This window comes from Canis lupus, chromosome 33 (assembly GCF_003254725.2).
Source record: "Canis lupus dingo isolate Sandy chromosome 33, ASM325472v2, whole genome shotgun sequence".
Classification (NCBI taxonomy): Eukaryota; Metazoa; Chordata; class Mammalia; order Carnivora; family Canidae; genus Canis; species Canis lupus.
The window spans coordinates 25,294,985-25,316,425 of NC_064275.1; the positions used below are offsets into that span (position 1 = coordinate 25,294,985).

The 21,441-nt window shown below is 38.9% G+C and overlaps 2 protein-coding genes across 6 annotated transcripts in view; one reads left to right on the plus strand and one right to left on the minus strand.

Moving 5' to 3' along the window:
- Nucleotides 1–10,054, minus strand: part of IQCB1 (IQ motif containing B1) — a 66,422-nt gene extending 56,368 nt beyond the window's left edge. The window contains exons 1-5 of one of the 3 annotated variants that reach the window (XM_025475734.3): nt 9,876–10,054; nt 9,349–9,429; nt 6,366–6,477; nt 5,775–5,937; nt 3,448–3,577 (exon numbers count right to left, since the gene is read on the minus strand). In XM_025475734.3, coding sequence (XP_025331519.1) covers nt 3,448–3,577; nt 5,775–5,937; nt 6,366–6,465 — 393 coding nt within the window. In that variant the 5' untranslated portion in view covers nt 6,466–6,477; nt 9,349–9,429; nt 9,876–10,054. Of the gene's footprint in view, nt 1–3,447; nt 3,578–5,774; nt 5,938–6,365; nt 6,478–9,201; nt 9,430–9,575; nt 9,708–9,875 lie in introns of those variants that run through there. The other 2 variants (XM_049105514.1, XM_025475744.3) reach the window with 2 other exon arrangements.
- EAF2 (ELL associated factor 2) overlaps nt 1–21,441 on the plus strand; it is a 189,162-nt gene that overhangs the window by 145,102 nt on the left and 22,619 nt on the right. Inside the window, exons 1-2 of one of the 3 annotated variants that reach the window (XM_025475709.3) lie at nt 10,107–10,323; nt 19,514–19,608. In XM_025475709.3, coding sequence (XP_025331494.2) covers nt 10,218–10,323; nt 19,514–19,608 — 201 coding nt within the window. In that variant the 5' untranslated portion in view covers nt 10,107–10,217. Of the gene's footprint in view, nt 1–10,106; nt 10,324–19,513; nt 19,609–21,441 lie in introns of those variants that run through there. The other 2 variants (XM_049105517.1, XM_049105516.1) reach the window with 2 other exon arrangements.

A 21,441-nucleotide genomic window follows, 5' to 3' on the forward strand; every position in this document is an offset into this window, starting at 1 on the left:
GTCACAAATCAGGGCTTAACCCAAACCAAAAGACTGGGATTGTCCCCTACGTATTTTCAGACCATAATGCTTTGAAATTAGAACTAAATCACAAGAAGAAGTTTAGAAGGATTTCAAACATGTGGAGGTTAAGGACCATCCTGCTAAAAGATCAAAGGGTCAACCAGGAAATTAGAGAAGAATTAAAAAGATTCATGGAAACTAATGAGAATGAAGATACAACCATTCAAAATCTTTGGGGTACAGCAAAAGCAGTCCTGAGGGGGAAATACATCGCAATACAAGCATCCATCCAAAAACTGGAAAGAACTCAAATACAAAAGCTAACCTTACACCTAAAGGAGCTAGAGAAAAAACAGCAAATAGATCCTACACCCAGCAGAAGAAGAGAGTTAATAAAGATTCGAGCAGAACTCAACAAAATAGAGACCAGAAGAACTGTGGAACAGATCAACAAAACCAGGAGTTGGTTCTTGGAAAGAATTAATAACATAGATAAACCATTACCCAGCCTTATTAAAAACAAAAGAGAAAAGACTCCAATTAATAAAATCATGAATGAGAAAGGAGAGATCACTACCAACACCAAGGAAATGCAAAAGATTTAAAAAACATATTATGAGCAGCTATACGCCAATAAACTAGGCAATCTTGAAGAAATGGATGCATTTCTGGAAAACCACAAACTACCAAAACTGGAACAGGAATAAATAGAAAACTTGAACAAGCCGATAACCAGGGAGGAAATTGAAGCAGTCATCAAAAACCTCCCAAAACACAAAAGTCCAGGGCCAGATGGCTTCCCAAGGAATTCTATCAAACGTTTAAAGAAGAAACCATACCTATTCTACTAAAGCTATTCCAAAAGATAGAAAGGGATGGAACACTTCCAAACTCGTTCTATGAGGCTAGCATCACCTTAATTCCAAAACCAGACAAAGACCCCACCAAAAAGAATTAGAGACCAATATCCCTGATGAACACAGATGCAAAAATTCTCAACAGGATACTAGCCAGTACAATCCAACAATACATTAAGATTATTCACCATGACCAAATGGGATTTATTCCCAGGATATTCAGCTGGTTGAACCAGCTGGTTCAACACTCGTAAAGCAATCAACCTGATAGATCATATCAGCAAGAGAAAAAACAAGAACCATATGATCCTCTCAATAGATGCAGAGAAAGCATTTGACAAAATAGAGCATCCATTCCTGATCAAAACTCTTCAGAGTATAGGGATAGAGGGAACATTCCTCAACATCTTAAAAGCCATCTACAAAAGCTCACGGCAAATATCGTTCTCAATGGGGAAACACTGGGAGCCTTTCCCCTAAGATCAGGAACAAGACAGGGATGTCCACTCTCACCACTGCTATTCAACATAGTACTGGAAGTCCTAGCCTCAGCAATCAGACAACAAAAAGAAATAAAAGGCATTCAAATTGGCGAAGAAGTCGTCAAACTCTCCCTCTTCGCCGATGACATGATACTCTACATAGAAAACCCAAAAGCCTCCACCCCAAGATTGCTAGAACTCATACAGCAATTTGGCAGTGTGGCAGGATACAAAATCAATGCCCAGAAGTCAGTGGCATTTCTATACACTAACAATGAGACTGAAGAAAGAGAAATTAAGGAGTCAATCCCATTTACAATTGCACCCAAAAGCATAAGATACCTAGGAATAATCCTAACCAAAGAAGTAAAGGATCTATACCCTAAAAACTATAGAACGTTTCTGAAAGAAATTGAGGAAGACACAAAGAGATGGAAAAATATTCCATGCTCATGGATTGGAAGAATTAATATTGTGAAAATGTCAATGTTACTCAGGGCAATTTACATGTTTAATGCAATCCCTATCAAAATACCATGGACTTTCTTCAGAGAGTGGATTTGTGTGGAACCAGAAAAGACCTGGAATAGCCAGGGGAATATTAAAAAAAAAAATCATAGCTGGGGGCATCACAATGCCAGATTTCAGGTTGTACTACAAAGCTGTGATCATCACAAAGCTGTGTACTGGCACAAAAACAGACACATAGATCAATGGAACAGAATAGAGAATACAGAAGGGCACCCTCAACTTTATGGTCAACTAATATTTTACAAAGGAGGAAAGACTATCCACTGGAAAAAAGTCTTTTCAATAAATGGTGCTGGGAAAATTGGACATCCTCATGCTGAAGAATGAAACTGGACCAGTCTCTTACACCATACACAAAGATAAACTCAAAATGGATGAAAGATCTTAATGTGAGACAAGGCTCTATCGAAATCCTAGAGGAGAACACAGGCAACACCCTTTTTGAACTTGGCCACAGCAACTTCTTGCAAGATACATCCATGAAGGCAAGAGAAACAAAAGTAAAATGAACTATTGGGACTTCATCAAGATAAGAAGCTTTCGCACAGCAAAAGAAACAGTCAACAAAACTAAAAGACAACCTACAGAATGGGAGAAGATATTTGCAAATGACGTATCAGATAAAGGACTAGTATCCAAGATCTATAAAGAAGTTATTAAACTCAACAGCAAAGAAACAAACAATCCAATTATGAAATGACTAGAGACATGAACAGAAATTTCACAGAGAAAGACATACACATGGCCAACAAGCACATGAGAAAATGCTCCGCATCACTTGTCATCAGGCAAATACAAATCAAAACCACAATGAGATCCCACCTCACACCAGTGAGAATGGGGAAAATTAACAAGGCAGGAAACAACAAATGTTGGAGAGGATGTGGAGAAAGGGGAACCCTCTTGCGCTGTTGGTGGGAATGGGAACTTGTGCAGCCACTCTGGACAACTGTGTGGAGGTTCCTCAAAGAGTTAAAAATAGATCTGCCCTACCACCCAGCAATTGCACTGTTGGGGATTTGCCCCAAAGATACAGATGCAGTGAAACGCCAGGACACCTGCACCTAGATGTTTATAGAAGCAATGTCCACAATAGCCAAACTGTGGAAGGAACCTTGGTGTCCATCCAAAGATGAATGGATAAAGAAGCTGTGATATATGTATACAATGGAATATTACTCAGGCATTAGAAACAACAAACACCCACCATTCGCTTCAACATGGATGGAACTGGAGGGTATTATGCTGAGTGAAATGAGTCAATCGGAGAAGGACAAACATTATATGGTCTCATTCATTTGGGGAATATAAAAAATAGTGAAAGGGAATAAAGGGGAAAGGAGAAAAAATGAGTGGGAAATATCAGAAAGGGAGACAAAACATGAGAGACTCCTAACTCTGGGAAACAAAGAAGGGATGGTAGAAAAGGAGGTGGGAGGGGGGTGGGGGTGACTGGGTGACGGGCACTGAGGGGGGCACTTGATGGGATGAGCACTGGGTGTTATTCTACATGTTGGCCAATTGAACACCAATAAAAAATAAATAAATAAAAAACACTAAATAAATACATATACCTTAGCTGAATTGATGAAACATGTTTGCAATCGTCTCCCCAAAACCAGAAAATTTTCTGCAGCTGATGGGAGTAATTCATTGTAAAATTCCTCTGCATCTTCTCCTGGCTCCAAGCCCACACAGCAGTGGCTGAAATAAGAGCACAAGTCTGTGACTCAGTTTGTGTTAATTATAAATTTCAATTAGATGTCAGAGCTTCTCCAGACAACATTGTGTGAGAATTTTTAGTTATTGCTTTTGTTGCCAACTCAAAAAAGAACTTCTGCTGAAAAATTAACATTACAACTTTCTAGAAAAGTGAGTGATGTGGACTTTGCCTATACTTAGAGCCAGGACTCTTATGTCCTAAAAACCTACTTGCCAATCTTTTTTTTTTTTTTTTTTTAAGATTTTATTTATTTATTCATAAGAATACACAGAGAGGAGAGAGAGAGAGGCAGAGACACAAGCAGAAGGAGAAGCAGGCTCCATGCAGGGAGCCCGACGCAGGACTTGATCCTGGTCTCCAGGATCAGGCCCTGGGCTGAAGGCGGTGCTAAACCACTGAGCCACCCAGGCTGCCCGCTACTTGTCAATCTTTTGGAAAACAAAATACACTTGACTCACAATAAAGAGAAATGAGGCAAGTTTTCAGTGAATGAAAAGCATTCACTTTAAAAGCAATATAATACCTTGGGAGTCTAATTCATGAAAATTATTTGTGCTAATTGCTAAAAAATACCTTGGGTAGGATTAGTCTGCAAGGGACTGATTAAGAGATCAAACACTCTAATACCAATTCTACTCTCCAACAGATCTAAGAAGTCTACAAAATATCTGACTACATATTCCTTATAGCAGAAGAGTAAACAGTAAAAATCTAACTCTATTAGGAACACTGTCATCTACATTAAAGGAGAAAGTCATTTAGAGAAATGAGTCCTTTGAAACTGCACATAAAAGTCACTCCCTGGATATAAAATGGGTATATTCAAACCCCTTGATAATAAAATGTATTTGTGTAGACTAAAACTAACAAGAGTCCCCCCAACCCAAGAATGATCTCTAATGAGTAAATATTGCTGTCAGAGGCTATTCAACATAAGTGAAGACACTGATAATCAAAAGTGATTACATAGGAGTATGCTAAAAACTGGCTAATGCTCAATGTATTTATTTTTTATTTTTTTATTTTTATTTTATTTTTTATTTTTTTTGCACATCAGTCCTAAAGTTAATGGACAAATGCTCACATATGTCAATTCCTCTCATTTTTTTAAAGATTTTATTTATTCATGAGAGACACACAGAGGCAGAAACATAGGCAAGGGAGAAGCAGGCTTCCTGTGGGGAGCCCGATGCAGGATTCAATCCCAGCATCCTGGGATCATGACCTGAGCCAAAGGCAAATGCTCAACCACTAAGCCACCCAGGTGCCCTGTCAGTTTCTCTTCTTACTTTGGTTCCAAAAGTTAATTATTCAAGAGTATCTATTTTGATTGTGAACATTAATAAATGAAAAGTATGTTTTTGTAGATTCAGAAACATGGGGATTTCCTAAGACTCGGGTTCCACCCCAGAGAGCCTTTCTCAATAAATATTTTCATAAGCTAACATATCTAATCAAAACAAAGGCTTTATTTACTTAAGAAAGTAATCTTTAAAAAGTATATAAAAAAAGAACATTATATACACTTGTTAATTATTTTTTCTAACTATACACCTTGAACCTGGCCTTTATGTAGTAGTAACAAATTAGGAACAGCAGCTGTGAAAGGTAAGATCCAATTAATAATGCATACTTTTAGTTACTTAATTAGGAGTAGCTTAGGCACTGTGAACAACTGGTTTATTTTTTGCCTCTTTTAAAAACAAACAATTTTGGTATTTTCTCTCAATTTCTAGCATGGCAGTAGGTCAGTAAATGCTGCTTTTGAATTTTATCGACAGAATTTGGGCTACTTAAAGAAATATACAATTGAGATAACTAAATCAATTCATCTCATCTCTACTGTAAGTTTTTCCAGTATAGAGCCAGTGCCTTAGTATCTTCATTTCTTCATATAGTCTTTAGTCAATAAAAAGTCTGTTAGGTTCTTGAAACTGAGTGGTGAGCAAAAGACATGATCACCGTCTTTCTAGGACTTATGCAGCAAAATTTTAGATGGTGAAATACTAACAAATTTAGTTACAAACAATAATATATGGTATGAAGGTAAAGTACAACAACCTACCACACAGAAAGTTGCCAGTGCTATTAATCAGAAGAATAAAAAGAAGCAAATGGCAAATAAGAATCTACTACTATATCCCTCAAGAACAAATGGACTTATTGCTTCATTTTTACCTTAATATCTGTGTAAGTTGGGATATTGTAGTCCAACCTCCCTGGATTCGAGAACAATCTTGACTGAGCACCAAAAGGCAATACTGAATGAGGTCATAACAATATATATCTTGTTTGATTTTCTTCAACTCTGAGCTTCCTAAAGGTGTGTTGTTTATTATTTCTAAGGGAAAAGGAAATAAATATACTTATTTTTGCTCAATAAATCCAAGAGCTTTATGTATTTTATAGTCTGAATAACAACCAAAAATATTTTTAAAAGGAAAAAAAATTACTGCTTTGTCACAATGCTAAAATTTCTCTGAACAAATTAGAAACCAATGCCAAAACTATATCCATGATAGAATTATTTTGTTAAACAATGTTAGCCAATCACAAAAAGACTTTCTTAGTATTTTTTTTTTTTTAAGATTTATTTATTTATTTGGGGCAGGGGAAGCAGAGAGAGAGACAGAAAGTCTTAAGCAGATTATGTGCTGAGTCAGCCCAACACAGGGCTTGATCTCACAGTCCTGAGACCACGACCTGAGTCAAAATCAAGAGTCAAATGTTTAACTGAATGCACCCTCAGGTGCTCCAAGATTCTCTTACCTTTTAACTTCAATAGTATAACAGGGACATTTTGCTCAGGACTTTTTGCAACTTCAGCAGCTAGAGATAAGATCCTTGGGTCTGTACCTGTTGGCTTCATTTCTTACATCACCTATATTTTGACAGACAGAAAGGTAAAGGTCAAACAGCCCTAAAATATTTGCTCCCTAAATAATGTTTGAAAAAGTTTCAATACAAATAAAACTTTAGCTTTGCTTGCTTTGAGAAGTAAAAGGTAGATTTTTCAATTTCTTCCTTATAGTAGATTCCGGTTTTTCTAACTAGAATACTTTTAAAAGAGCTAGAAACTCCTATAACTTACTGTGACAGCTACGGTACATATTATCTATTGTGCACCAAGAGTCAGGAAGTACTAGGTGCTCCACATTCACTCTCTCTGATCTGCACAATAATCCAGGGATAGAAACTGCTTTCTTTTATCATAAAAGAGACACTGGGTGCAGAAAAGAGCTAACATAGACCCGAGACAAGATTGGCCCTGCTGGTGCCTAGGAACTTGGATTTCAGAGGGTTTCCATGATTCCCGAGTAAGAGTGGCTCACTGTGCCCAAAGTGTGTGAAAACAATGTGGTTTATGCAGAATGTCTGTTTCCTTCCAGAAATTTGGAATTCTGGTACTAGGTAGTAGAGGATACCTACATGATCATATTTCAATAAATACCTTTGTCACTGAATCTCCAGTGAGCTTCTCTGGTAGACAATACTTCAAACTGTCACAACTCATTATAGAAGAATTAAGTGTGTCAAATGTGAATTCATGGGGAGAAGATTCCTGGAAGTTTACACCAGTTTTCCTTGGGATTTTGCCTCATTTGCCTTTTCTCTGTGTTGATTTTGCTTTGTATCCTTTCACTGTAGTAAATCATAGCCATGGGACTCTTAGGTGGCTCAGCGGTTGAGCGGTCTGCCTTTGGTTTCAGGGCATGATCCTGGAGTCCAGAGATCGGGTCCCACATCGGGCCCCCGCAGGAGTCTGCTTCTTCCTCTGCCTGTCTCTCTGCCTCTCTCTCTCTCATGAATAAATAAATAAATCTTGAAAAAAATCATAGTTATGAATCTGATTATATCTTAAGAACTGTGAGCCTTCCCAATGAATCACTGAACCTGGCGTTGGTCTTGTTGTGTGTTCATCTCCAACACACAACTTGGAAATGAGATGTTAATTATAACATAAATAGAAGCTTGTCTATAAACAGAAGAGTATATAAAATCCATTATTTTAAAGTCAAAAAACACATCCCAATTTTATTTGCTAAAACTTTTCTGTATGAAAAAGTTTAATATATGTTATACAAATGTATGTTGAAAGAAGGGATAAATGCACAAACTTTGGGCATTTCAAAGCTTAATTTCTTGACTCTCTGCTTTCTTCCTTATTACAATATGGAAACCTCAGATTTCTAATTAGTATTTTTTAAGTAAAATAGGCTTAAAACACAGCTCTTGCCCTCTGGTTAACATACTAAAACACCCGTGAAACATTATCATCATCACCAAACACATGCGTAGGGCACAATGTTGGATGCATGGGTCACAAGAATTTTATATGGGACCAAAGTCCCTGATATTCATGTTCTGTTTGGGAAAGAAAAAAGTATACATGCACATATATACACATATGTGATATAAAATAATTATATAAACTACTTTAAGTGCCAAATAGATAACACAAATGATAAGAAAACAGACCGCATAGTCAGAAAACTGGGCTTCTCTGAATCAGTTTTCTTATCTGTAAACAAATTAGCAATTCCTACTTTCTAGAATAACTAAAGGTTTTGAAAAGAAAGTAGAAACCAAGGATGGTTCTAAAATGTTACCAGAGGGACGCCTGCGTGGCTCAGAGGTTGAGCCTCTGCCTTTGGCTCAGGGCGTGATCCTGGGGTCCCGGGGATCGGGTCCCAGGACCGGCTCCCTGCATGAAGCCTGCTTCTCCCTCTGCCTGTGTCCCTGCCTGTCTCTCTGTGTCACTCATGAATAAATAAATAAAATCTTCAAGAAATAAAAAATAAAATAAAAAAATGTTGTCGGGACAGTAGGGTTACACATCAATAATGGTAACCATTTGAAGAGCTTTTCCTGTGTGCTGTGAATGGTTTTAAATCCTTTCATGTATTAATTCACTTAACCCTCTCAACAACTCTAAGGAGTAAACACTATTATCCACCCCCCACCCCCCAATTTTAACGATGAGCATACTTTAGTTTGCATGAAGTTACACTGTAAAGTATGAAGCTGCGGTTCAAATACAAAAATTCTGGCTCCAGGGGCAGCCCAGGGGGCCCAGTGGGTTAGCCACGGAAGGCGGGGGTGTGATACTGGGGTCCTGGGATGAGTCCCATGTCGGGCTCCCTGCATGCAGCCTGCTTCTCCCTCTGCCTGCGTCTCTGCCTCTGTCTCTCATGAATAAATAAATAAAATCTTAAAAAAAAAAAATTTGAAAAGGGGAGAAATCCCTGTGTGGCTCAGCAGTTTAGTGCCTGCCTTCAGCCCAGGGCATGATCCTGGAGACCCGGGGTTGAGTCCCACGTCAGGATCCCTGCGTGAAGCCTGCTTCTCTCCCTCTGCCTCTCTCTCTCTCTCTCCCTCTCTCATGAGTAAATAAATAAAATCTTAAAAAAAAAAAAATTCTGGCTCCAGCACCTGAGCGCTTAATTACAACACTACACAGCCTTCCTAAGTCCTTTCAAGAGTAAAACTGAGACAAGCAGACAGATTGAGGAGCCCTAGTCACCTACTCGCCCAGAACAATAAATCTGCAAATTTGGCTACGGTACAGGTCAAGTAAGGGAGCAGAGCGTAATTACACACTTACCCTGAAAAGCCACCACCCGTTCCGGCAACCGTCTGTAAACTTTCTCCTCACACAACCCTTCCCTCCTCATCTTTATCCTGACACTCATGAACTTTTGACAGAAAAAAAAAAAAAGGCAATTATTTTTCAATTATTAATGCTATTTACCCTGTTGTCACAGCACGAGCTGGGGCCTGAGGCTTGGGGAAGTCGTCTTCCTGGGCCTGCCGTTACTGCCTCCAAAGATCCCTGGGAAGGAAATAAATAAAAGGCTACTTGATGCAACGTGGCTGCCGCTGATCCTAAACGCCGCCGCAGTTCCTAACTCCGAATCTTTTTTTTTTTTTTTTTCCCTTCTCCTTCCTCCCCGTCCCCGGTCGGGACCCTCACAGCACCGGGGACTTTCTCTGAACAGGAGGCGATCCCGAGGTAACGGCGTCGCCGCCGGTGAGGTCCCAGGTCCGAGGCTCCGAGGCAGCGAGCTCCTTCGCTCCGGATTCTCCACCTGCTCCGGCGCCACCAGGCCGCGGGCAACACGCACCGCGGGCCCCTGCTCCCGCCCCTCCCCGGGCCTCAGTTTCCACCACAGATCTCCACAGAAACGGGGCAGACTCTCCCGCTGGGAGCTCCCCGGTGCCGGGACGCTGGGCCCAGGCCTCCCTCTCGCTCCCCGGCCGCCGCCCCGGCCGGCTTACCTCAGCCTCTCTCGGCGTTCCCCCGCCGCAGCTCCCGACTCCCACCACGCACCTCCGCCGCGCGGCCTCCCCGGGACGCCGTGCGTCGCGACGCGGGAAAGGCACCCGGAGGCGGGAGCGGGATCCTGGAGCGGGATCCTGGAGCGGGGCGGGGCGCCCTTCCGGGCAGCCAATCAGCACTCGAGGGGCGCCGGGGGGCGGGGCGGGGGAGGGCGCGCGCGTCCGGCGGGGGGCGGAGTCTGCAGGCCGCCCTGGCGGCCGCAGGTGCAGCTGTTCCGGGACCAGGTGGCCGCTGGAAGCGAGCGCAGGTGGCGGCGGCGAAGCTGGAGCCGGAGAGTCAAGATGAATGCAGCAGCGGGACCGGCGTCCAGGGACCGGCGCGAGCGGGTTCTCAAGTTAGGCGAGAGTTTTGAGAAGCATCCGCGCTGCGCCTTCCACACCGTACGCTGTGAGTGAGGACGGTCCCCGGGAGGAAGGGGGGACTCTGGCCGTGTGGGGAAGTGGAGGCACAAACCTCTCCGGAATCGTGTTGCCACAGACACCCCCCCTTGCTCTGCTGGGAAATGGGGTGCCCGGCGCTATCCGCTGCCCTGCCTGGAGTCCCGGGCGGTTCGTGGAAGGAGCCGGAGTTGAGCAGCTGTGCGTAAACCCTGTGCAGACAGATTCCAGGGGATCGGGAAGCAGAGAGGGAAACTTTGCGGAGCTGTCCCGGGGTGCTGCCGATGAACGCGCAAATAGTAAGGTGACAGCTGGAAGGGCGCAAAGGACCCACCTTTGTGGAGAGGGGGAGCCAATGCCCTGAGGCTGATAGGGAAATATTCCCTCCCCAGTTCACTTTTACTGTCTCTGGCTGATGAGAGGTCTTGTTTAGTCTGTTCCTTGGGTAGATATTCTTTTTCTTTCTTTCTATTTTTCGGGGGGCGGGGGTAGATATTCTGAACCATCTCAGTAAACTGCATCTCTTTTGAACCTTTGATTTCATTCAATGATCAGATACTGATTATCATAAGTACTGGAGGGTGTGTTATTCGTTTTTTTGTTGTTGTTTGTTGTTTTCTTTTTAAAGAAAGGTATATTTAAAAAATTAAAAAATAAAGATATTTACTTCCCTTTGTTTTCTCCTTTTGATTGTCCTCTGGAACTAATTTTGATCAATCACGCTCTGTTATGTTGTTGAGGTAGGAAAAGGAGCTCTTTTATTTTGACAGTTGGCTGGTATAGCTTACAGGAGGGAAAATATAGCATATTGTGACTTGGTATGTAAAACATTTCATTCTTTGCATAGTAGCCCTCAGAATTACAGAGCGGAAAGGAAACTTTGAGATCTTTGAACCATGACCTCTTATTTTTCTGTGGCAAAATTGTGAAGTAGGTCTTTTTTCACTTCCTTTCCCTAGCTGTGTTCCTCCTCAGTGTCTCATCATTCCACCTTTCCCTGTCGTCTTGTCCTTAGACTGTCCAGAGATCTTTTTTTTTTTAAGATTTTATTTATTTATTCATGAGAGACACAGAGAGAGAGAGGCAGAGACACAGGCAGAGGGAGAAGCAGGCTCCATGCAGGGAGCCCGTCGTGGGACTTGATCCCGGGTCTCCAGAATCAGCTCTGGGCCAAAGGCGGTGCTAAACCACTGAGCCACCGGGGCTGCCCTGTCCAGAGATCTTCATGGCTTTTACTCTGAACTTTTCCAAGTGCCAAATACCCAATTACAACTCAACATTCTCCAAAAATTTAGTTAAGTTGTAGATAATCTAATTATAGTAACTCAGAGTAAAGGTATAAAGACCAATAGGTTTAACTCTCCACGTATGTATTTGCATTTTACAAAAGCGTCCTTTGTTTTTTCTTTTTCTTTTCTTTCTTTTTTTTCTTTCTCCTTTTTTTTTTTTTTTTATTTTTTTTTATGACTCTGAGATCAAGACCAGAGCTGAGATATGCCCAACCCACTGAGCCATCAGGCACTCCATCCTTAGTGTTTTTCTTCTTGGCCATACTCTGTCCTCCAACGTTAACCACGGTGAGACAGCTAGTACTGGCTATGCAGTTTTCTTTCTTTCTTTCTTTCTTTCTTTCTTTCTTTCTTTCTTTCTTTCTTTCTTTCCTTATTTATTTATTTATTTATTTATTTATTTATTTATTTATTATTTTAGTTTCCCTCCTTTAGTCCCATTTTCCAAAAGTGTTATAGCTTTTACCTGGTTTCTCCATGCCTTTCTCACAAAGAGTATCTTCTCTCCTCTTCTTTCTCAGATTTGCAGTGGCCTTTTAGTAATTTTTGAAATCATAAGGTTTAAGAGTATAAAAATTTGCTCATTTGTTTGTTATATTTTCATATAACTTGGGTATATATTCTTTTTAAGGGTATGAACCCCAAATGAAGAAAATCAAAAATAGCCTTTGAAAAGCTTTTTGCAGGTGCTTCAAAGCTTTTCCTTCATAAAAGTTCTCAACATGCTGGAATTATGCCTTTAGAGATCAAAAATCAGTTGATCTACCTATAAGAATAAAAGCAAACAAAACCAAAAATAGACAAAACAACCATAGGAATAATAATCACAATAAACCCAGATGTTTGAATACACTTTTAGGGCTGTGAAAGACATTAAAAGGGTTTCCAGCCTCAGTTTTATTCTTGTTGAAGCAGGCAGAGCCTGGGATTTATTTCTAGATTTATTTGAATAAAACCAATCATTATGCTCAAGGATAGGTTCATTTACCATATGCTCTGCACTCTTAAGGTCTCAGAATAACGGATGAAACTCTAGAACAGGAAATCCTACTTTCGTTCAGGTGGACCTAATTTATAACAAACACTCAATTGAGTCAGTGTCATCTGGGAGAAAGTAATATTCTGTGTTTATGTACAGGGGTAATTATGCCTGTCCAATATACTGAGGCTTTGGACAAAACTGGATGTGAATTCTAGCCTCCACCACCTTTATATGTAATGTAACTTTTGGAACATTCTGTAAACACTCAGTCTCAGTTTTTTTATATGTAAATGGCAATAATCATAATATCTACATTTCAGACATTTTTAAGATTTTATTTTTTCTGACACCCCTTGAAAGAAATTTTTTTTTAAAGATTTTATTCATGTCTCTCTCATGAGAGAGAGAGAAAGAGAGAGAGGCAGGGACACAGGCAGAGGGAGAAGCAGGCTCCATGCAGGGAGCCGGTCATGGGACTCCATTCCAGGTCTCCAGGATCACATCCTGGGCTGAAGGTGGCGCTAAACCACTGAGCTACCCAGGGATCCCCCATTTTTAAGATTTTAAATAAGGTTGCCTAAGCAACCTACCACTGGTAGAGAATAAAGAGTAGTCGCTATTATTTTTGAAGGATTATATTTAATGTGTGTATGAGGAATACAGATGAATATAATTAACTTAGACTTTCAAAAGCAGTTATCAGGGCTTAGCAATAAAACCTATCAAAAACATAATCTGGCATGTGGTAGGGAAGACATGGGATATTCTGTAAGTGATAAGCTAAATGTTTAGTAGCAGATACTTCAGTGGGTGGAAGACTTTGAGTAATTGGATGCACTAGAATAAATTTTGAATTTAGGCTAGTGCCAATTTTTCAACTTATATCTAGATAAGGGACTAGACATTGAAGTTCCCAAATTTGTAAATGACATGATTTTTTGCTGACACTAAATGATGAACTCATGGGCAGTGATTATAGGAAGATTGTTTGAGGCTTCAAGTGGAGCCACATCCCAAAAAGTGGTTGTTAAGCTTTGGTGTGAGCAAACATTAGAAGGTACACTAATGAAAAATGGATTTAAAATTATATTTACATTGAATGTTCTCTGATCAATGTGGTATACTGGAAAGGGTGTGGGTTTTGGACTTAGTTGAATTAGTTCCTATCCCAGGAAGTAAATTTATTATAGTAATTGTGATTCTTTTATGATGATATAGATATTATGTGACACTATAGCTGAAATAGAGAAGAAGTAATCAGCATTGACTGAAAAAGCATTAAGTGCAAAGTAGGAAATATTTTTCAACTCTATATGTAATATAAGTAATTGTACTGTCACGAAGAAATAACATAGAGGCTCCTGGTGGCTCAGTCAATTAAGCATCATACTCTTGATATCAGCTCAGGTCATGATTTCAAGGTCATGAGGTTAAACCCTGTAGTCTGCTCCACGCTCAGCAGGGAGTCTGCTGGAGATTTTCTTTCTCTCCCTCGCCCCCTCCCCCTACTCTTTTCTCTCTCTCTCTCTCTCTCTCTCTGAAATAGATAAGCAAATAAAATTTTAAAAAGGAAGAAGAAATAACATAGATGAAGGAAATCCACAGAAAATGTATAAATGGTAAAAGTGGTGGTGAGTTTTCCAAACCAAGAACTGAAAGAAACTATGCAGTTTGGAATCATAGCAACTTTGAAAAAACATTTGACATTTGGAAGCATATAGAAAACATGAGATTACTCAACAAAGTCTATAATTCTAGATCTATACTTAATTTCCTTGCAACTCAAAAGCTGTATACTTAGAAAAACTTGTTTGACGGTAAATAAGAGAAATTTCATATAACAGGTAATAAAAAGTAGAATTTATTCTAACAGCAGAATCATTAGAAATGTAAATAGGTTCAGAATAGTTTTGATAGTTTTATTGATTACAAATTCATTCTTATCACTAAAGCAACAGCTATTTTGAGTACATTTCTGTCTCTTATTCTTGTCTCATAGACGTCTATGGGTAAGCTTCAGGGACTTGTAAATCTTGTGAAATTATACAGTATTCGATATGTACGTTCATCCATGCATTTTTTTTTTTTTCCTGTGGAGAGGATCTCTAGCTGGTCTATAATTTTCATTAGACTCCCATAGGGGGATCCCTGGGTGGCGCAGCGGTTTGGCGCCTGCCTTTGGCCCAGGGCGCGATCCTGGAGACCCGGGATCGAATCCCACGTCAGGCTCCCGGTGCATGGAGCCTGCTTCTCCCTCTGCCTATGTCTCTGCCTCTCTCTCTCTCTCTATGTGACTATCATAAATAAATAAAATTAAAAAAAAAAAAATTTAGACTCCCATAGGGACTTTCGACTATTCCTCATCTCCTACCAACCGCGCCCCCCCATACATGCAAAAGTTAAGAACTATAAATATAAGACAAAAAGGCTATATGTTATGAGTGAATAGAGTATGTGGCTTGAGTTCCTGACTTGATTTTTTTACTGGCTTCATTACTTTAGAGGATTTCCTATTGGTAAAATGTGGGTGAGAATCCTTAATTCAAAGAGTTTTTGTGAAGATCAAAAGTGATGATATAAAGAAAAAAATAATCAGTTTTTAAACACTAAAACAAAGGTTATAGAATAACAGCCTTTTGGCTGAGTTTGACCCACATAGTTGTTTATGTTTTAGCATAAATTAGTTGTAAATGTGTAAAAATCAAGATCTTTTATACAGAAATCTGGATTACCAGCTTCTCTTTAGAAAATTAGAAGATAACCTGGCCACAACAAACCCATATTTCTCTTGGCAGGAGTTGATTGGATCCACGTTCTGATTGTCTTCTTGAGATTGGGTTTATTCCCTGTGGTTCCTCCTCGGTCTGCTTCACTGCCTTGGGCTACCTTTCTGGCCTCTTCTCTGAAGCAGTAGTAGCTATAGTTAAATGACAGTCGTATCTCCTAGTATTGTCCTTTGTGTCACTGTCAGAAAAATATGGGAGGATAGAGACCAATGGTTTTACTCTAGGATGTCAATTCTGTTTTACCTATTTATCTACAGAATTCTTTATTGTCAAATATTAAGAGATGGGTGCCCTCTAGGGGAACAGAAATGTACTAGTGAAAAGTACAAAAGGAATATGGCAGTGTCTACCCTAAAGACATGAGAGTCTTGAAATACAAAAGAGTCTGATCTTTAGGTAACAACTAGAAAACAGGGCAGCCCGGGTGGCTCAGTGGTTTGGCACTGCCTTCAGCCCAGGGTGTGGTCTGGAGACCCGGGATCGGGTCCCAGGTCGGGCTCCCTGCATGGAGCCTGCTGCTCCCTCTGCCTGTGTCTCTGCCTCTCTCACTGTCTCTCATGAATAAATAAATAAAATTAAAAAAAAAAAATTAGAAAACAAATGTTTTGCCCACAATTTAGCTGAAATAAGCTTATACTTAAATTTGGAGATAGTTCAGAGAAGGATAAAAATATGAACCAGTCAGTTACAAAGATCTCATGTGTGCTCATTATATTAAAGGCATGCTAGGAGCCATAATTCAGGAGGAATTAAAAAAGGAGACATTATGCTTTAAAAAATTACAATCCAAAAGGGCATGTACAGAAATAGGTAAATAATGCCCCGTCATTTATGTTAGGTTTTGATGAGTAGTATGGTAAATGCTACTGAAGTAGACAAAAAAATTGAGATTTTTGGAGAAAGGAAATGGCTTCACCCAATGACTACTTTAGGGAAGAAGAGACTTTAAAATAGGATTCAGGGATCCCTGGGTGGCGCAGAGGTTTGGCGCCTGCCTTTGGCCCAGGGCCCGATCCTGGAGACCCAGGATCGAATCCCACGTCGGGCTCCCTGCATGGAGCCTGCTTCTCCCTCTGCCTGTGTCTCTGCCCGCCCCCCCTCTCTGACTATCTTGAATAAATAAATAAAATTTAAAAAATAAAATAGGATTCACATTCTAAGAGCAAAAACAGAGAAAAGTAGATGGGCAAGCTGTAGGTACTTTGAAGTTTAGTTTTTTGTTGATTGAAATGTACTTTGTCCTCAGCAGGAATAGAAGGAGATGGCTCAGAAAGATATTATGGAAAAAGACGTAGTGTTTAGAAGTGAATGATGAAAAAAATTGAGGAATATTTACAATGATGAGCAGAAGTTTGAAAGATAAAATGTTTCAGACACTTTAAGACCAACAAAATCTGTTACTAGGGATACCTCCATGGGCCATGATAATAAATTACTTATATTGAAATTTTTAAAGGATTATTTATTTATTTATTCATGAGAGACACAGGGAGAGGGGCAGCGAACATAGACCTAGGAAGAAGCAGGCTCCCTGCAGGGAGCTTGATGCAGGGCTTGATCCCAGGACTCAGGGCCTGAGCCAAAGGCAGACGCTCAACCTGTGAGCCACCCAGGTGCCCCAGTTATATTAAAATATTTAAAGTAGTATTTACTTCATTTTTTCTGTATACATCCTTATAAAATGAAGTTCTTACTTTAGGGTTTCAAATGATACTAGCTCAAATTGAACGTATCTTCTTTCTCCATCAATGTTGATATCAGTAAGACTGATATGAGGAGCACCTGGGTGGCTCAGTTGGTTAAGTGTCTGCCTTCTGCTCAGGTCATGATCCCGGGGTCCATGGGGATTGAGCCCCATGTCAAGCTCCCCACTCAGGGTGAAGTCTGCTTCTCCCTCTGCACCTCCCCCATTATCTCCCCTTCCACCTGCTCGTGTTCTTTCTCTCAAATAAATAAATTAAATATTTTTTAAAAATAAGACTGACATCAAAGATTGTTGGTCAACTTCTTTTTAGTCTAGCTAAATTTGGTGGTTCCTTATTCTAGCTTTAGCAAATATTAATTGTGTGATTTTGGGCAAGGGACTTAATTCTACCACCATCATTTGCCTTATCTGTAAGATAAGGATAATCAGTACTTTACAGAATTTTTGTGAGGCTTTGAGATAAAAATAATATGGAAAGATTTTAAAATAATTAGCATATAAGTAATAGCTGTGATCATTGTTTTGTTTTGTACCTTTGTTTATTCTCTTGGATTTTTGTCTTCTGCTTTCTACTTTCTCCTTATTTCTGTGATACTCAAGATACTTTATTTCAGTTCTGATTTGTTTTCTTCAATAGTGTTGTCTCTTCATCAAATGATATTAACACTTAATTCCCTAGAACATCTTTTAAGCATTTAAAACTTAACACCTTAATTATTTTTTATCTTTCCATTACCTTACTGCCACTAATAAATTCCTCAATTTATTTTCAGTCTAATTTATCTTCAGTGGTACTACCTAGGGATACGCTGTAAATCAAATTCTTTCACATTTTTTGTATCACTTATGTTTTTTTTTATGTTTCTTAAAATCTAGAAATAAGCATCAAGGTTTTAAGAGACATTGCATGCATTCAGTTTTGAATTAAAGCAGCATGAAGAATAAATCATATTATAAAGAATACTTAGTGTGAATTGTTTATATCCATATGTGCTTAAGGAATTTAAGAATGGATTTCATTTATTTTCATAGAGCTGTTATACAAATTAAATATGAAATGCTAAGCAAGACATCTGGTAGGAAATAAGTGTTCCATAAATGTTAGCCATTATAATTATCACTGGGAAGCAGGGCCAGCTTTTGTTTATTGACAGCACTTTCATGAGTGCTGGAAGATTCTCCTTTCCCAGGATCTATCTATTATAGTTCCCTAAATTCTAATAAATGTTCAGTGCTTTGGATTTAGACATTTTGTCTTTGGGGCTTCCCTGTGAATATAAAGATCAGTCTCATGAGGTAGGGGTAATTAGGAGAGGCCTTTCAGAGGCTGATGATGTTCTATTTCTTGATCTAGCTGCTGTTCACATTGTCACTTTGTGAAAATTCATTAAGCTTGATTCATGTTCTAGTTTGCAATGTATGCTATATATATTTTTTAAAGATGTTATTTATTTATTCACAAGAGACACAGAGGGAGAGGCAGAGACATAGGCAGAGGGAGAAGCAGGCTCCATGCAGGGACCCCAATGTGGGACTCGATCCCGGGACTCCAGGATCACACCCTGCATCGAAGGCAGATGCTTAACCACTGAGCCTCCCCGGCATCCCAATGTATGCTATATTTTAATAAAGAGTTAGCCTAGAAAAACATATATATATTACCCAGGGAATTCTATATCATAATTATTAGTCATTCGAATAAATTGATGTAAATTATTTTTAAGGGGCTTTCCTATCTTGGAGGTTTTTAAACTTGTTCAGCATGTGAGATATCTGAGCACCCTAAACTCCTTCTGGGTGATATATTTTGATATCGTTTGAACTATGATTTAACTCAAAATGAAAATATGTCTTAAGTTCTTCTGAAGTTGCATATTTGGTTAAATTTGCATATTCTTTAAGGTATATTTGTGAAAAATTCAAACTGTTAAACTCAGTGATTGCTTTTTCTTAAGTTTTCCCATGAATAGGTATTTGCCATGTATTCATTAATTATGTATTCTGCTAGGACAGCTGGCAAGTGATAGTAAGCCCCCAAGGTGGTTTAAGAAAAATATGAGAGAAAGACTGAAAATCGAAAACATTCTACTTATACCAGTTTTTATCCAATTGTGGAAACACTGACACTATGTAGTTTTTAGCAGTGGAACATCTTAGTCTAGTCTATCTTGACCTAAACAGGATTCAGAAGGAGCATTGTTTGAGGAATACTGTTTTAGAGTTTAGCTGTTTCTTTTTCTTTTCTTTTTTTTCAGAATTATACAAATAGAAATAAACTGGATTGGATTTTATTTATATTATGAAGACTCTTCTAAACCATTTTAATTACTGGCTGTTACAAAATGATTTATCATTCTGAAACATGCTCATATTTTTAATATCCAGGTACCCAGGTATTGTTCCATTTTATAAAAACCTGTATCTGTCTCTATTTTTAGATGACTTCAAACCTGCTTCTATTGACACTTCCTGTGAAGGAGAGCTTGAAGTCGGCAAAGGTGAACAGGTGACAATAACTCTCCCAAATATAGAAGTGAGTATTTCTATATATTTAGACTGAAAGTATTCTTTTGCAGGATTTTTACTAAATTTAAATAAAAATAATTGCACAATTCATATAGTGATAAAGTAATTAACAAATACACCAAAGCAAAAACACCTATTTTAAGCTATTTTAGGTAAAACAATCTGAAAATACTTTAAAAAAATACTTTGATCTATTTCATAAGTTTCGAGAACTATCATTTCAAATGATTTGAAACACTTGGAGGTCTAAACATTTACTTATTATGAGCCAGATTTTGTACTCTAAACTGGGAATAATAGCATATCCCTGGCCTTCTAGTCCCAATCTGGTATAGCAGAAAGACACACAAATGTCTAATGCTATACATTAGAGCATGTACAAAATTCTTTGCAAGCACATAAGTAGAATCAAATACTCTGCCTGGTGGAATCTTGAAAGGCTTCACAGGCAGATGCTATTTGAGCTAAGCCTTGAAGAACAAGTAGAATTTCATTAGGCAGAAAGAGAGTAGACTATTCCAGTCAGAAGAATAGTATGTGAATGCCTCTAGACAATAGAGAAAGAAGAAAAGTTTGTGGAATAAATGAATTAATGTAGTAAATAAATAACAGAATTATGAAAAATAATTGATAGGAGTAGAGGCTGGAAAGGTAGATTGGGATCAGACTATGAAAAATATTTTATGTTCTAATGGACAATTTAGACTTTATCCCATAGGTATTAAAGTACCATTAGAGGTTTTTAAGCAGAATAGTAACATGATTAGATTTGTGCTTTTAGAGTGATTTTAGCAATAGTTTGGGGGAATGGGTTAGAAAAGAAAGAGGCTAGGTCAGGAGGCTTTAACCAAAGTTTTGTCTATTTAAAAGATTTCCAAATGTTTCCAAGTGACACTGTCAAATACTATTTACATAAATAGACAAATTATTTGCTGCTTTAGTTTTCTCAGTCTTTGAGTTAGATATTTCTTAGCATTCAACTTGTTTCTTTTTTTTTCTTTTACACTGACTTGATCTATTCTCAGAGAGCACAAGTATGGTAACTTTGTATTTTAACATATAGAGAAAGCACTGGGCTGAGATTTTTTTGTTTAATTTTTTAAAGGAAATGGTTTTGTGCCAGTTCATCTACATTCCCTTATATGTATTTATGAGATGATTTGTGATTAGAGGTAGAGCAAGGAAATGCTCTATCCTCTAGTCTTCTATCTTTTCTTATTTTTATCAGTCAACACTTTTATTGAGACCCCTCTATTATATCAGACTGTATCATTTATGGCCTCTGGAAGTTTTCCTAAGGTTGGTTAAATTTGTGGGGGAGACTTCTTCACATTTGCTCCCTTATAAACTGAAGGAAATGAAAAACCAATTCAGTGTAAGACATATGGATGAATAAACCTTTGTATTACTCTGTTATGGAAAAACTGGCATTTCTAAAACAGTTTAGAAATTTAGTTCCCTGGCAGCCCGGGTGGCTCAGCGGTTTAGCGCCACCTTCAGCCCAGGGCGTGATCCTGGAGACCCAGGATCGAGTCCCATGTCGGGCTCCCTGCATGGAACCTGCTTCTCCCTTTGCCTGTGTCTCTGCGTCTCTGCCTCTCTCTCTCTCTCTCTCTCTCATGAACAAATAAATAAAACCTTTAAAAAAAAAAAAGAAATTTAGTTCCCATAAATCTAAGCCTTTTTTGCTTTATGAACCTCTTTAAAGAAAAACCTAAGCCATCCTCTGACTTCTAAAAGTTATTAAAAAGTCCTCAGTTGATAACAGGTACCCCTAGCCTGGTGTCAAGTCATAGGATTATTGATCAGTGATGATTGGTTTGCAAAAAAAACTTTAGCT